Source organism: Bos taurus, chromosome 1 (genome assembly GCF_002263795.3).
Source record: "Bos taurus isolate L1 Dominette 01449 registration number 42190680 breed Hereford chromosome 1, ARS-UCD2.0, whole genome shotgun sequence".
Classification (NCBI taxonomy): Eukaryota; Metazoa; Chordata; class Mammalia; order Artiodactyla; family Bovidae; genus Bos; species Bos taurus.
The window spans coordinates 57,368,533-57,385,273 of record NC_037328.1 but is presented as its reverse complement, the minus strand read 5'-3'; the positions used below and the strand labels follow the sequence as shown (position 1 = coordinate 57,385,273).

Genomic DNA, 16,741 nt, shown 5'->3' with positions numbered 1-16,741 from the left:
TGGCTGTAATCACCATCTGCAGTGATTTTGGAGCCCCAAAAAGTAAAGTCTAACACTGTTTCCACTGTTTCCCCATCTATTTCCCATGAAGTGATGGGACTGGATGCCATGATCTTAGTTTTATGAATGTTGAGTTTTAAGCCAACTTTTTCACTCTCCTCTTTCACCTTCATCAAGAGGCTTTTGACTTCCTCTTCACTTTCTGCCATAAGGGTGGTGTCATCTGCATGTCTGAGGTTATTGATATTTCTCCTGGTAATCTTGATTCCAGCTTGTGCTTCTTCCAGCCCAGCATTTCTCATGATGTACTCTACATATAAGTTAAATAAGCAGGGTGACAATGTACAGCCTTGATGTACTCCTTTTCCTATTTGGAACCAGTCTGTTGTTCCATGTCCAGTTCTAACTGTTGCTTCCTGACCTGCATACAGATTCCTCAAGAGGCAGGTCAGGTGGTCTGGTATTCCCATCTATTTCAGAATTTTCCACAGTTTATTGTGATCCACACAGTCAAAGGCTTTGGTATAGTCAATAAAGCAGAAATAGATGTTTTTCTGGAACTCTCTTGCTTTTCCATGATCCAGCGGATGTTGGCAATTTGATCTCTGGTTCCTCTGCCTTTTCTAAAACCAGCTTGAACATCTGGAAGTTCACAGTTCACGTATTGCTGAAGCCTGGCTTGGAGAATTTTGATCATTACTTTGCTAGCGTGTGAGATGAGTGCAATTGTGCGGTAGTTTGAGCATTCTTTGGCATTGCCTTTCTTTTGGATTGGAATGAAAACTGACATTTTCCAGTCCTGTGGCCACTGCTGAGTTTTCCAAATTTGCTGGCATATTGAGTGCAGCACTTTCACAGCATCATCTTTCAGGATTTGAAATAGCTCAACTGGAATTCCATCACTTCCACTAGCTTTGTTCATAGTGATGCTTTCTAAGGCCCACTTGACTTCACATTCCAGGATGTCTGGCTCTAGGTGAGTGATCACACCATCGTGATTATCTGGGTTGTGAAGATCTTTTTTGTACAGTTCTTCTGTGTATTCTTGCCATCTCTTCTTAATATCTTCTGCTTCTGTTAGGTCCAGACCAATTCTGTCCTTTATCGAGCCCATCTTTGCATGAAATGTTCCCTTGGTATCTCTAATTTTCTTGAAGAGATCTCTGGTCTTTCCCATCCTGTTGTTTTCCTTTATTTCTTTGCATTGATCGCTGAGGAAGGCTTTCTTATCTCTTCTTGCTATTCTTTGGAACTCTGCATTCAGATGCTTATATCTTTCCTTTTCTCCTTTGCTTTTCGCTTCTGTTCTTTTCTCAACTATTTGTAAGGCCTCCTCAGACAGCCATTTTGTTTTTTTGCATTTCTTTTCCTTGGGGATGGTCTTGATCGCTATCTCCTGTACAATGTCACGAATCTCCATCCATAGTTCATCAGGCACTCTATCAGATCTAGTCCCTTAAATCTAAAGAGGAGACTTAATAAACACATTTCAGAACTGAAACCCAAGCAAAGAGAACCGAATTTTTTTCTTTCTTTTCTATATAAAGCTCTATAAATAAACTAGTATCCAAATGGGAATTTTCCTTCAAATTTGCTGAGTTGGTGGGTCTACACAGCCTGGTTTCAGCTGACCAGACTCTGAAGCCAGTCTGGTCTTTAGTGACACTCATCTGGTTCAGGCTATAATTATCTTTCTCTAAGACAGAAGCCCCAAAGAGTGGGCACATGCACACTAATTTGGGAATGCCAGCTAAGAAAAGCAAATACATACATAGCTTGTAGCTTTTATTTACTGACACTAAAGTGACAAAAAAAACATTTGTCAAAGTAAGTATCTGGGCCACATTCACATCTCTTCTTACTTCCACAGAAGTAGTTCTATTAACAGTTGTTCCTTTAGGGCTGGGAGCTGAGGCCTTGGATCTTAAAATGAAGGTCTGTGGGATAAAGAATCACCACTTAGGGGAAACGACCCTCTCTCCGTTGTGTCTGCCACAAGCCTCAGATCCCAGCCTTCTGTAACCCGACAGCATTCAGTGGTGCACACAGGTAAACAAGCCAAAATAGACCTCACCCAAAATAGCTCCCTCCAGGATACCTGCAGCTCTGTATGGGGGCCAGAAAAGCTGGCCTGGTGTGGGTGCTGGCTGGGAAGGGGTGGGGGTGGGGGAAGCTCGTCTGGCAGGCCTCCTAAGGAACCAGGGAAAGCACAGGAGACCATCTTCTGTGATGCAACAACAGTCCTGTTCCCTTTCCCAGGAAAGCTCGGACAGTCTCAGACTCTCCTCTCCCCTCCTTTGTGCCAGATACATTCATCTTCTATCCTCAGTGGAGATTTAAGTTTTTCTTTCCCTTTGAAGAAAAACAAGCGGAGGAAGCTAACGTAATGTCACAGCAAGCAACTCTTGGCGAGTCTTGCTAAGGCGTCCATTCAGAGGTTGTATTTCATCAGACTATCATTTTCTCTCATTCACCCAAACCACTATTCCCCCAAGAGGCCATTTTCTTTGGGATTGAAAACTCTCCTGTTCACTGAGAGGCTAGAAGGGGCACCAGGAGAGAAGCCATGAATATAATCAACTGGCTTCTGGCTCCTTGAGTGCACTGACACCCTGCAGTCAGCAACACTGAAGGCAGAAAGCAAAAGCCCTTTCTCCAGTGAAGGTGGACTTGGAGACAACTGCACTCAGCCTCTCTCTGGATGCACACCCTCTCTCCTTCATATCCCCTGAGGGACCCTGACAGTGCCCGCAAGCATTAGCTCCTCTGAGAGGGGTAGACCAGGGAAAGCACTGGACCAGGAGTTAGAGAAATCTGAATTTTGGTACCACCTCTTAGATTTACTGGTTAGGCAAGTCACTTCACTTCTCTAAACCTTGTTTTTTATCTGCAAAATGGGGAAAGCAAGCTATGCCCTCGATGAACTCCACTGAGGAATGGACGGTTTTTATTTTTAAATTATTATTTATTTACTTATTTATTTTTGGCTGTGCTGGGTCTTCATTGCTGCACAGACTACTCTTTAGCTGTGGTGCATGGGCTTCTCATGGCAGTGGCTCCTGTTGTTGGGGAGCATGGGCTCTAGGGCATGTGGACTCAGGAGTTTTGGTTCCCAGGCTCTAGAGCACAGGCTCAGCAGTTGTGGTGCATGGGCTCAGTTTCTTGGAGGACGTGGGATCTTCCTGGATCAGGGATAGAACCCATGCCTCCTGTATTGGCAGGCCAATTCTTTACCACTGAGCCACCAGAGAAGCCCTCCAGTGAGGAATGCGTGTTGTGCACGTGAAAGCGAGCTACGAAATGATATACAAACCTGAGGATTAAATCGATTATCATATGGCATCATGATAGATAATGTCCAAGACCTGTTAATGGACAATGGACATTATCCATCTGTCAGACAAAGTTCTAAATCTAAAGCCTGCAGACTAAGACACTGTCACTATCTACACCAACACATGGATAACTTACATTGATGGATTTCCGAGTTTAATTCTTTTTTTTTAAAAAATATTTACTCATTTGCCTGCCTGGGTCTTAGTTGCAGTACTCTGAATGTATAGTTACGGCATGTGAACTCTTAGCTGTGGCATGTGGGATCTAGTTCCCTGACCAGGGATCAAACCCAGGCCCCTGCATTGCGGGTGTGGAGTCTTAGCCATAGGACCACCAGGGAAGTCCCTAGAGTTTAATTCTTATAACACCTCTTTGAGGCAATACTCTTTTTGATTCTAAAGCTAAGGAAAAACTATGACTTAGATGAATAGAGTGACATGCTCAAGGAACCCAAAAAATGTAGCAGTGAGAAAATATAGATCAAGTTTCTTGGCTACAAGACAAAAGCTCTTTCCACTGCCCAATTATGTTGGAACTATAAGAACAGGAAGAAGTTCACTATACATTCTAAAATCCTATGACTGTAGGTTTAGCTCCATTCTACTTCTTAGGGGTACTCTATAAGTGATGGTTCTTACTGTGATGATAGGGTACATCTTAGAACTAGCATTTGTCTCTGGAAGAACCACTGGCTACTGAGGAAGGTACATAGAGCTTTATTTTTCCAGGAACCTTGCTTGACCCTTTGAGACACTTTTCTATTTTCCTTCTTACTGTCACTGCCATCTACTTAAAATTCAGTTCTTTTTTTTTTCTGTACTATTTCCTGTCCATATTCACCACCACCACCACCACCCCTGCCAAACCAGAGGGAATTCGACCAGAACTTCAGTTTTCTTCAGTTATTTTCTAATTCCTTTATTTCTGTTGCTATAATCTGACAAACAATTTCAGCTATTTTTCATTGTATCTGAGAATTTCTTCTCTCCCTAAGTGACCTCATCAGGCATGGTGACCAGACTCATGCCTGACACATCACGCAAATGCTACAACAGGCAGACCATGAAGTTATAAAGGAAAAAGTGCACGAAATGTGGTAATACAGTTTAATGTTAGGCTTTGAGGAGCTATGAAATATTTCTAAGGTTACTGTTTTTTATTTGAGGCACAGGAAAAAAGTGACAGTCGCGTTACTCTGCTTTTTCACACTGGCCTCTATTGTTTGAAGCGGTAATTGTGGTCTTCTACTTCTTTTCCAGGTTCCGTTGGAGGAGGCGGTTGCTGGTGATCTCGGCCCCTAATGATGAAGACTGGGCCTATTCACAGCAGCTCTCTGCCCTCAGTGGCCAGGCATGCAATTTTGGTGAGTGGGAAGCCTCGTCATCACTGCTTTCCCATACCACCCTCTTCCTGGTCTAAAATGGAACACAGAAGCTTAGGTCATCCAAATATTCCCCAGCCCAGACTGTAGATTCCCAGACACTTACTCAGTTATATTGAGGATAAAGTTGCTTTCAGACTGGAATCTTAGTCAACTGGGGTCTGTTTTTCTTTTTTCTTTTTTCAATATTCTGCCCTCTCAGGTTTTTTATTGAAATGTTTGAAAATACCTGCTGCTTTACTTACAGTGATCTGTATTATGTGTCTTCTTATTTGCTTTTAAAAAATTTGTCTCAAGATCATAAAACTCAGATATCATCAATTACTTAGGTAATAATTAGGTACCAACACTGAGTACTTTTCCATAGATTTAAGTATTTTTTGTAAGACAGGAATGGCTTTGAGAATTAATTAATGAATTGAACCTCACTGTACTATATTACCAGTCCCTTTGAAAGGATTTTGATCTCTAACTAAGTACTAGGAAGACAGCAAGATTTGTTAAACAGTGCCTTATGCTTTAAGACAAGTAGGTCAAAAAGAAATGCTGTTTATTATTACTATCATTATTTGCAGTGAATTGCTCAGTGTTTTGAAAACTAATGTATGCTTTCTATACCAAACATTATTATTCTAGTGGTCAGAAAGGGCAAATACTATTCTGAATAAGTACATATAGAAAGGAAATGCACAATATATAGAACATTATTAATAAGTTCAATGTTGAATCAGAGAGATAATGGTAATTTCAAAAGTTGGAATCACTACAAAAATTTTATTTAAGATACACCTCTGCAGAGGAAGAATTTTTGAGAGTCAGTAGAGAGGTGGAAAGTAGCTAGTGGCCCCATATTTAAAACTTCATAATTGGAACATAGATGAATCCACATTATTTTGATATTTCTATTAGGAAGAAGAATCATTTATTAGCTATAAAACTGTGTTTAATTTATAAAAGGGAGGGGTGGTTGTATAAGTTTTGTAAAACATTAACAGAGACTGGGTCCTTGCTATGACCAGGTACCTACAAATAATAAATACATTTCAGTTTTAAGATGTAAAATAATAACAAAAAAAGGCAGAAAACAAGCTTATAACAGTAAGGATAATTAGAAAATTTGTAAATGTTTATTTATACTCTTATTATCAAGATTAATGCTTTAAAAATTTATATCAACATATGTAAGGAAGATTTGATTGTGCCAGTATTTTTAGGCATACTTTAAATTATTAATAGCCACCAACAGTGGTGGGTAAGACAGAAGTTCTTAGAGCAGTTAATGACCCTCCATGATATGAATATATAAATAAGATCATGGCTTGCTAATTTTCTAAAGACATCTTTGCAGCAGCTATTAGGTGATGTTTCATTTTGAATCACTACACAAAGAGTCTAAGTCAAACTCTTGTAGTAGATAGGAAATGTGAACAAGTCATGTTTTAAAGGGATAATTAAATTCATGATCTTCCCTTTTGAAAACATGACTTAACATGCAGAACAGAAATGCTTCACTTCTCTGAGAGAAGAGTAAAGCCCATAAAATTTTTTTGGAATAGCATTTTGCCTGAATTTCAGCTCTTCTTTAGAAGAGCCCTCCACAGTGGCTTTTAGTTTTCTCTCCTGGACAATCAAAACTGTCAGCAATCATATTTATTATTAATAGTTCCAAGTTACTACTGTGACTAGGCTCGGATTTTGTCTAAAACCATGAACTCTAAATAGGATGACTCTACAGCCCCCTTGCCTTCCTATGTTCTTTCTCCTGAATCTTTTCATAAGGGCTTCATCTTCAAAAGAATTCCAGCAAGCTATCACGGCGTGACCTTCTTTCCTTTCCTGAAACTTGAGCTGAGGGTGGGCAGGAAGCAAGCTGTGCTTCCCTCAGTGCCACCCCTTTGAGTCTTCTAAAAAAGGGATAAAAACCCGCCCACTGAGCAGACAAACTTTCGTTTGAGGAAGCCAGAACAATTTCTTCAACAATCACATTGGCTCGCTCTGTAGTCTTTTCTTTGAGAGAAAATTAAATTATCCATGTAAGCTGTTATAACATCAGCCGTGATTTTTTTCCAGAACCAGCTTAGATCATCTCAGATATTTTAAAGTTCCAATGACTTCACTTTTGTTTTGTCATTTAATAGAGTGAGAATCACAGTTTAAGAGCAAATCCTTTTCCAATCTGCAAAAACAAAACTAAACCACATTTGACCCTGTTATTAATCCTAAAATCTGCAATTAGTCTCTTTTCAAGATTTTATAAATGTTTAAATGCATTTTTTATGGAAAAAAATTTTAATGACTTATTTTACCTAATCAGGTTATGTTTTATACTCTTTTAAAACTTGAGATTTTAATTGTCAGATATCCAGTCTTTGGAAGCAAAAGACTTACTACATATTCTATGGCTTTCTTTTTTCTCTCAGGTCTGCGCCACATAACGGTTCTGAAGCTTTTAGGTGTTGGAGAGGAAGTAGGGGGCGTTTTAGAGCTGTTCCCGATTAATGGTAAAATTTTGTTACTTTAAAGAGTATCAACTACTGATAAGTTCAGTTAAGTTATATTAATTCATATGTAAGCAGTGGATGTACCCTCAGTTGAAGAAAGGTCACTAAATGCTCCCTCCTGGTGTGTGCCCCATGCCTGTGTGTGTGTGTATGGGTGTGAGAATGTATGTATACACAGAATGTGTGTATAAGAATGGGAAGGGGAGCATAAGCACTCATATTGTTTTTATTAAAAAACCATTCACAAGTGACAGCAAAGATATTCATTTCTTAATAGAGATATGTAATTCTTTTGTGTCTGCATAGGGCTTTATTGGCTTACAAAGCATTTTCACCTATGTTATCTCATTTAATTCTTGTGGTAGTTTTATAAGGCACGAGAAATGAAATATTTCCTGCCATGTCAGTGAACAAGGGATGTCAGAGTTGATCTTGATGTGGCAGTTGATCTTGCAAGGATTAAATAAAGGAACTGGTTTTATATTTTATAACATTTCTGTAAAGAGACATTTGCCTGAAAATGTGACCCATGTTGTAGAATAGCAGGAACATTTCATTGCTAGTAGAAAGACCAGCAAAGTTCTTAAATTGGATTTTTAAGCTGTAGAGAATAGATCCTTGGGTCCTTTCTCTGTTCTCACAGTGATTTCTTCTTACTTGATGCTTTCCTCAGTGTTGCCTCTTTAATCCACTAACAACTTTTCTAATCCTATTCTAGGGAGCTCTGTTGTGGAGCGAGAAGACGTACCAGCTCATTTGGTGAAAGACATACGCAACTATTTCCAAGTGAGCCCAGAGTACTTCTCCATGCTTCTAGTTGGAAAAGATGGGAATGTGAAATCCTGGTATCCTTCCCCAATGTGGTCCATGGTGATTGTGTACGATTTAATTGATTCGATGCAACTCCGGAGACAGGAAATGGCCATTCAGCAGTCACTGGGGATGCGCTGTCCAGAAGATGAGTATGCAGGCTATGGTTACCATAGTTACCATCAAGGATACCAGGATGGTTACCAGGATGACTACCGTCATCATGAGAGTTACCACCATGGATATCCTTACTGAACAGAAATATGTAACCTTAGCCCCAGCCAGTTTCCCCTGCAACTGTTAAAGTCACATGTGGCCAGCTACATAAAGGAGAGTTCTTCCACACTGCCTGCACTCCCTGCCTTTTTCTTTCAGTGTTCTTCCAAGATTAAATAAATAGCAACATTTTGCCTACTCGTGAGTTGTCAAGAGACCTTAAATCATAAAGATGTTCAAAAGAATTGCTTCTCTAACTGGAGAATAAGTATTTATACCTCTGTTTTACTTTTTAAAAAGTATTAATTGGTAAGTGAAAACTAGGATTGTTAAAGATCATAGCACAGATGTTTTCAAATAAACATCTGAGCAGATGGAACAGACAGAGCAGATAGCGTCTTAACCCTTTTTGAAATGTCAGTCTAAAAATGATTAAGATGGCTCTGCTTTATACTGTGAGTTTCTTTCCTGAAGCTTGATACCAGAGGAGTCCAGTGATACTGACTTCCAAAGCCAGGGCAAGTACCAAACTCCACTTTGTTACCATAGCTACTTCCTACCCTGTTTCTCTTATCTTTAGTGTCCGGGGAAAGGAAACCCTCAATCACCTCCAGAACTGGCTGTGCAGCTAAAGGTGACATTTTCAGAGTTCTATCAGGTACCATGGAATTCCCAACATGGGAAACCTTGACTCTTCACACTTGACTTCCTGGGCACGCTTGCTAATGGGCCCATTACACACTGGCACCTTGTAAAATAAAATTACAAAGGAGATTATTTCCAGGCATTCTTTTTTTCTTCAAAGGAAAGTGTTCCTAAATTACAGTGGATAAAATTATAACTGGAGTGCAAAATATAATCCTTGTCTTTGAAATAGAGCATTTTCACATATGCGATATAAACTAAATATTCTCCCTTCTTCCCTCCCTCTTTCCCCTCCTTCCTTCTATACTATTTTACTTTTTACCAGCAAACAATGACCAAGTAATATCTACAAGCTTGCCCGAAGGCAGGCAGTCAGAGTCCCTGGATTTTAGCATCCTGACAGTGCCAGCCTCTGTCAGTAATGGGGATGCTTATTTTTTTTGTCACTGTTATTAAAATTGATTTTCCAAATAATCTTGATTATTGGTTATTGATTTAGTGAGTCCAGATATTAATAACTGCATTCAAGTCACATGTGAATACCACTAGCATTTAACTTATTTGTGCCTATTTGCACAACTCTGTCTTTTACTTCATCTGAACTTTCTTATAATTACAGTAAAAGTGGAATCTCTACCTCAAATGAACTTGAGGGATTATTTCTTTTGCCCCTTATTCTCCATAAAGACCATTCATTCTTACCTGTTTTACAGGTAACTGAAGTTCAGAAAGTACAAGTGACTTCAGAGCATACTTTTCTTATTGTATAAATTATGCTTCCAGTTCACCCCTCCTCCCATGGTGGGCATCTTTCCTCCTCTTTGCTAGAACAGTCTGTACCAGCTGCTTGAGGAGGGCAGGTGCAAGAACCAGGCTGATGTGCATTGTCCTTAAATTGTTGGCAAGGTGAACCACAGTTTAAAATTGCCAATAAAAATGTATTTCTTTATTATTGCCTCTGAAATTACATAGGGGCAATATCTAAGTAAGGGGCCCAAATTGTCTCAATTTCAGGAAATACAATAATGGAGTTTCATCTCCCAAGGAAACTAGATAAGAATAATAAACATTTTCTTTTTTTCTATTCCTTCTGTTCTTTTTTTTTAATTTATTTTTTAAATTTACAATATTGTATTGGTTTTGCCATATATCAACATGAATCCGCCACAGGTATATACGTGTTCTCCATCCTGAACCCTCCTCCCTCCTCCCTCCCTGTACCATCCCTCTGGGTCGTCCCAGTGCACCAGCCCCAAGCATCCAGTATCGTGCATCGAACCTGGATTGGCGACTCATTTCATATATGATATTATACATGTTTCAATGCCATTCTCCCAAATCATCCCACCCTCTCCCTCTCCCACAGAGTCCAAAAGACTGTTCTATACGTCAGTGTCTCTTTTGCTGTCTCGTACACAGGGTTATTGTTACCATCTTTCTAAATTCCATATATATACGTTAGTATACTGTATTGGTGTTTTTCTTTCTGGCTTACTTCACTCTGTATAATAGGCTCCAGTTTCATCCACCTCATTATAACTGATTCAAATGTATTCTTTTTAATGGCTGAGTAATACTCCATTGTGTATATGTACCACAGCTTTCTTATCCATTCATCTGCTGATGGACATCTAGGTTGCTTATAGAATACTTTTATTAAGGTTCTAGCTCCTATACCTGAAGAAAGAGAACACTTTTTCATAACATGAGGTTACTTTTTCAAGCATTCTTCTGGTTTCACTGGTACTGAGATGGTTTTTAGCAGTCCATTGGAATGGTTCTTCACTCTGATGAGTGGGTGAAAAAGTCGTGGGTAATCATTTAGGGGACTGTAGAATAAAGAAGCCACAGCTCAGCAAAGAGACACATTCGAGGAAGATGCTATTAGTAAATGTCCTTAAATCCTAGAGTCTGGGAAAATACAGAGTAAATCTTAGCAAATGGGAGAGCTGAAGAATAAGGTAACCTGAATCTCTGTTTTCTAGGGCTAGAGATCTGGTAGTTGGAAGTCTGGGTATTTTTTTTTTTTTTTTAATAAAAACATTTCCTTCCCCAAACAGCAACAACAACAACAAAAAAGGTAAAATACAAATAAATTCTAATTTTGGAGAAAGATTATGGAATTACGGTATTTTGAAAGAAAAGCACCCACTGACTTAGGGAAATTTGAAAGACTAAAAAGAACACTGCCTCATCCAAGTTGCCATAATTCCCTTCCATGAAATTCCAAGAACTGTTTTTCATCAGAGAAGTCCCAGGGCTCTAAAAGTGAAATGAAAGGGTTAGTTGCTTAGTCGTGTCTGACTTTTTGCGATCCCATGGACTGCAGACTGCCAGGCTCCTCTGTGCATGGAATTCTTCAGGCAAGAATACTGGAGTGGGTAGCCATGCCCTTCTGAAGGGGATCTTCCCAATCCAGGGAGTAAACCCAGGTCTCCCACATTGCAGGCAGATTCTTTACTGTCTTAGTCACAAGGGAAGCCCAGGACTCTAAGGTGAATGTTAATTCAGCAGAGAGATTCTTCCCCTGCCACAGAGAGTGGTGGCCCAGACATAGCAGTCAGTGGAGCCCGCTGGTCTCATCCTCTACATTATAGTTGATAATGAAGCACGCATCTTCTCAACTCCTAAAACCTTGAGCATAAAAATAGCTCAGGGCCAGGGTGATTGATGGCCTTGGCTGACCCTGATGGATAATCTCAGTACTTAGCAGTATGTGGAGATTCCAGAAAAAGAGAAGCCTCTTGAAAAGAACCTCTGTCCATATCTGTGCCATCACTAATTCCCCTTTGCCTACTGAGGAATCCTTTCTGCTCTGTGGCTGCTCTGTGGTTTGGGGTGTGCAGATAGAGGGTGTAGTCAGTGCATACTCTTAACTTCCAACTCAGGTGAAATGCTAACTCCTCTCTTCAGTCCTCTCAGAGTTGGTGCAAAGCTCCGAGTACAAGATTTTCCTTAGTTTTGTACATGTTACTAGCTACTAAGAATTCAAGAATCAAAGTTAAAGGTGGTGTTTCTTCTGGTCTCAGTCTGAGGATAGTGATGCTATCAGCTAGCAATGCCCGGGGCACTCACCTGGGCCTGCATATTTGAGGTTGCCCCCACAGACATTTTCCAGTAGGAGCCAATGTTGTGGACTGGCCTTTGTGGTTTGTATCATGATCACAAAACGCACCTCAGCAACAACTATGTTGATGAAAAGCTAATCAATAGTTGATCTAAGAAAGAAATAGAAGTTTCTCTTTGAGCCAACCTGAGGATTATAAGCTGGGAGATGGTCTTTCAGAAAGCTCTGAGGTCTGTTCCACCCACCAGAGATCAAAGTAGGCTAACATGAGTTCTTGAGACAGATAATTATGTGTCATTTGACAGTTTACAGATCAACACGTACAGAGCGAGTAGCAGGTCATGGGTCATAGTAGCCCCTGATGGGGTTAAGAAGGAAGGTTATCTTCTAGGGAGGCCTGATTAATCCAGACACACACACAGTACACCCTACAGAGGGTGGGGTCGGGGAGGAAGCCCAAATAGGAAAAGAAAGATTTTATGTTTAAATTTTTCTCATCTTGCCATAAAATATGAACTTTATTTCATCAAACATCAGGAAACTTTGTAAGGAAAAAAAAAAAGGTTTATTACTCAGAGGTCCTGGAGGATATATACACAGCAAGGCTGGAGGGAGAGCAAAGACCTGGGGTTCTGCCTGTATTGGGGTTGAGGTGAAGTTTGTGGGTTACTCTTTATTGGTGAATTTAAAACATAAGAGTGGGGGTCAGTTATGTAGGTGACCCAGGGGTCTCCAATAGGGGAGCTTCATGGGGTTGCTGGATCTTTAGGTAGCTGTGTAGCTGGCAACATGCTTATTCGAGATGGATTCTTTGAAAATGGATGCCTTGACAATCAAAAATTTAATGTTAAGCAGTTACATTACAATCAAAAAAGCTGTCAGGCACTTACACTAAAAGTGACGAGAGGCAAAGGGCCAGTTGTAACCTAATTCGATAGGTGCTTCAAAAAGGCCACTGGACTTGGGACAGCTACTGGTCTTTGCCCTGACCTGTTACTTTCCCTAGGACTTAGTTTCCCATCTCCAAGTAAGATAGGCTTTTAGGTAATAGAATGCAAAGTTCAGAGATTTCCTATCATCCAATCAATGTTAAATTCTCAGAGAACCCAGACTTCATAATTTTGTTACGGGAATGGGGAAGGTATTAAGCAACTTCACTGCATTCTTCCCAGCACAGCCCACTGCTGCGGCCAAGATCCAAAGGTGTCATCACCTCTAACACACTGGCATCCTCATCATTGCCTTCAGGCCTGAGCAAGGAATTCAGGCTGGCAAGGTCTGTGAGCTTCCTGAACTTTTAAAGAGTCCCTTCAACAGGCATATGCTTGTTCTTCAATACAAATTTCCTAATTTGGGAACCACCTGAAGCTTGGAAAACTAGGCAGCCCTTGGGTAGACTCTAGAGTTCTTAACTATGCTTCCTTCTAGAAAGCAAAAGAATGGTCCTCCATCCTCAATCCATGGGTTAATACATATGCCAAGGAGGCTGCTTGTAAAGGGGTGGCATGATTTTAAACATCCAAAACTGACCTTGGGCAAAATTTTCTCTGGCTTTTCTCCTCCACCATAAGCATTCCTTTCCTCTCTCCTGGCCTTTTCCTCCTTCCCCCTTCTCTCATGAACCATTCTGGCTTTCATGAATAGATGGCCACAACTGATTAGGTGTAACTGACAGGCTAGAAGTCCCACCCTTTCCAAGGACATCTACAACACAGGGGAAGTTCCTTGAAGATAGGCAGTAGGGAGAAGGCAATGGCACCCCACTCCAGTACTCTTGCCTGGAAAATCCCATGGATGGAGGAGCCTGGTAGGCTGCAGTCCATGGGGTCGCTAAGAGTCAGACACGACTGAGCAACTTCACTTTCACTTTTCACTTTCATGCGTTGGAGAAGAAATGGCAACCCACTCCAGTGTTCTTGCCTGGAGAATCCCAGGGACGGGGGAGCCTGGTGGGCTGCCGTCTATGGGGTCGCAAAGAGTCGGACACGACTGAAGCGACGCAGGCAGTAGGGGACAGCTTGCCAAGCCATTTCTGAAAGACTGCTAATCTCTGCAAGCAAGCCTCACTTTTCTTCCTAAAAATGTTGGAGAGAGAGTAAATTCATCCTGCAGATTTCACCGTTATTCTGTTTGCTTTCTTTAGTCCTCTTTTCTAGCTTTGACTTGCTTCTTCTTGTGAGCACTCTTCAGAGAGCCATTTTAGAACAAGGTAGGCAGTGTGCTCAGTCACTCAGTTGTGTCAAACTCTTTGTGACCCCATGGACTGTAGCCCTCAAAGCTCTCTGTCCATAGAATTTTTCAGGCAAGAATACTGGAGTAGGTTGCCATTTCCTACTCCAGTGGATCTTTCAGATTCAGGGATCAAACTTGTGTCTCTTTCATCTCCTGTACTAGCAGGTAGATTCTTTACCACTAGCACCACCTGGGTAGGCAGAGGCAGGAATATACCCATATTTGACAAGATTTGATCAAAAATAGCTGAAAGCCTTGATGTATAAAAAGAACCATCTAGTCATTCCAGTTCTTAATCCAAGATACTATTTTCAGGTTATGCTCAAGTTACATGATGAATCTAACATTTATTATATTTATGGTACTTTCTATGTATTCTGCTAGAAACCAGGAATACAGAACTGAAGGACATCTCTCAGTACAGATTAGTAGAGAATATCTATGTACACTGTCAAAACAGTATATAGAAATATAGAATCAATGATGGGGGGAGAGGTGTGAGGAAAGGACCAGGGAGAGAAAAGTGATGACAGTTCTTCAGTTCTTCAACCTTTTGGCAGCTAGAATTATTCCATTGCTCTTCCTGTCAGGTTCCACATGATTTGAACAAGTACCTCATATTGACTTCATTGTCACCATGGGCAATGGCTTTTGGATACTCACAGTGCAGGCACTTATACTCCTGGGAACTTCTTACGTCTCCCAGATTTAAGAAGTTGTCTGGATGTCCATGGAAAGATGGTGGTGCTAATATTAATTCATTCATAAACACTACCCCCTCCCTGAAATAAACCAAAACGAAAAATAAGTATGAATTTATATTAGAAGAAAACTTCTTCAAGATTGGAACTAGGGAATAGCTTTGATCTCAAAGCATGAAATTGGAGTGATGTGTGCCTACTTACCGGAGAAGGCAATGGCAACCCACTCCAGCACTCTTGCCTGGAAAATCCCATGGATGGAGGAGCCTGGTGGGCTGCAGTCCATGGGGTCGCGAAGAGTCGGACACGACTGAGTGACCTCACTTTTACTTTTCACTTTCATGCATTGGAGAAGGAAATGGCAACCCACTCCAGTGTTCTTGCCTGGAGAATCCCAGGGACGGAGGAGCCTGGTGGGCTGCTGTCTATGGGGTCGCACAGAGTCGGACACGACTGAAGAGACTTAGCAGCAGCAGCAGCAGCAGCAGTGCCTACTTAACATCCCCACCTGAGGGAAACTGAACACTAGGAAACGCAAGAAATAACTTGTGGTCTATGGCCCAGGCAAGAATCTGCTGTGGCTGAGAGGCCAAAGATAAGTGACATGCTATATCCTGCCTTTCCCTTCCCCTAACTTCCTAATTGGAAAAAGGAGGTTTGGAGATAAGGGTATAGATATGGAAGATGGAGTTAGTTTACAGTTAGACTAGAAAAGCTCTCTTTATCTCTGGGGACATTATGGTGTCTGTTTTTTTTTACTCTTGGCCAAGTTAAGGGCAGTGAGATTTACGATGTTAAGTTTGAATCTACCCTGGGGATCCCCAGGGTTAATTTCTTTAATGATGGGTTTCCAACTGGCCTAATAGATTATGCAAACCTGATTGCATAGCTAGAGAGGCATAAAAATCCTGGGAAATTCTACTTTGAGCTCTCCCAAAGTCAGGATCCCTCCCATAAATCATGGTAGTTCCAGCTGGAGACACTGCAGTCTTGGTACAATAAGGACCCTGGGAGTTTAGGCATGGGTTCTCTCTTGAATCTCAATGTCTACACTCTCCTTTCTGCACTCTTTTTGCTGCACCTGTATCTTTGCCTTACACAAAAGTCTTATGTAAGTGTGCTCTCTGGAGTCTGGTGAGTCCTTTCAAATACATGAACATGGGAAATCTTTAGCAGGGCAATGACACTCAAATGTTAAGTTTGGAAACAAATATTATGACCATCCCTGTATGCTCAGTCATGTCCAACTCTTTGCAACTCATAGACTGTAGCCCACTAGGTTCTCTATCCATGGGATTTTCCAGGCAAGAATACTGGAGTGGGTTGCCATTTCCTTCTCCAAGGGATCTTCTTTAAGACTTCTCCAGAATCTTAAAGACTTTGCATTTATCATATATATCTTCCCAATCCAGGGATTGAACCCACGTCTCCTGAATTGACAGGCAGATTTTTTTTTTACCACTAAGCCAGCTGGGAAGACTATATACATACAGAAATACATACATATATAATATAGCAGGGAAACAACTTCTCAGCAACACTAAATGATAAAAAAAAGAGATTTCTAATGAAAAAAAGGTGCCAAGAATGATTTTTCAGATAAGCCATCATTTATACTAGTTATAGAAAGTAATAAAAATGCAAAATCTCTTTGAGTAGTACTATGACTAGAAAAAAATTCCACTTAGTAAGTAGTTATTAGACACTAAAAAATAAAGAAATAAAAAACCTCAGGAAGTGTATCAAAGACAGTCTCAGAAGAGAAAAATCTATTTTAAGACAGCTCCCAGCTTTTGGGATGAATTGGCATTTAAAAGCCATGAATGAGCAAGTTACGTCATGAACAAATAAA

General features: G+C 40.6%; 1 protein-coding gene across 1 annotated transcript in view; it reads left to right on the top strand.

Moving 5' to 3' along the window:
* Nucleotides 1–8,373, top strand: part of CCDC80 (coiled-coil domain containing 80) — a 35,594-nt gene extending 27,221 nt beyond the window's left edge. Inside the window, exons 6-8 of the mRNA NM_001098982.2 lie at nucleotides 4,596–4,699; nucleotides 7,138–7,218; nucleotides 7,937–8,373. Of these exons, the coding sequence (NP_001092452.1) occupies nucleotides 4,596–4,699; nucleotides 7,138–7,218; nucleotides 7,937–8,283 (532 nt within the window). The 3' untranslated portion in view covers nucleotides 8,284–8,373. The remainder of the gene's footprint in view (nucleotides 1–4,595; nucleotides 4,700–7,137; nucleotides 7,219–7,936) is intronic.
* The last annotated feature ends 8,368 nt before the right edge of the window (nucleotides 8,374–16,741 follow it).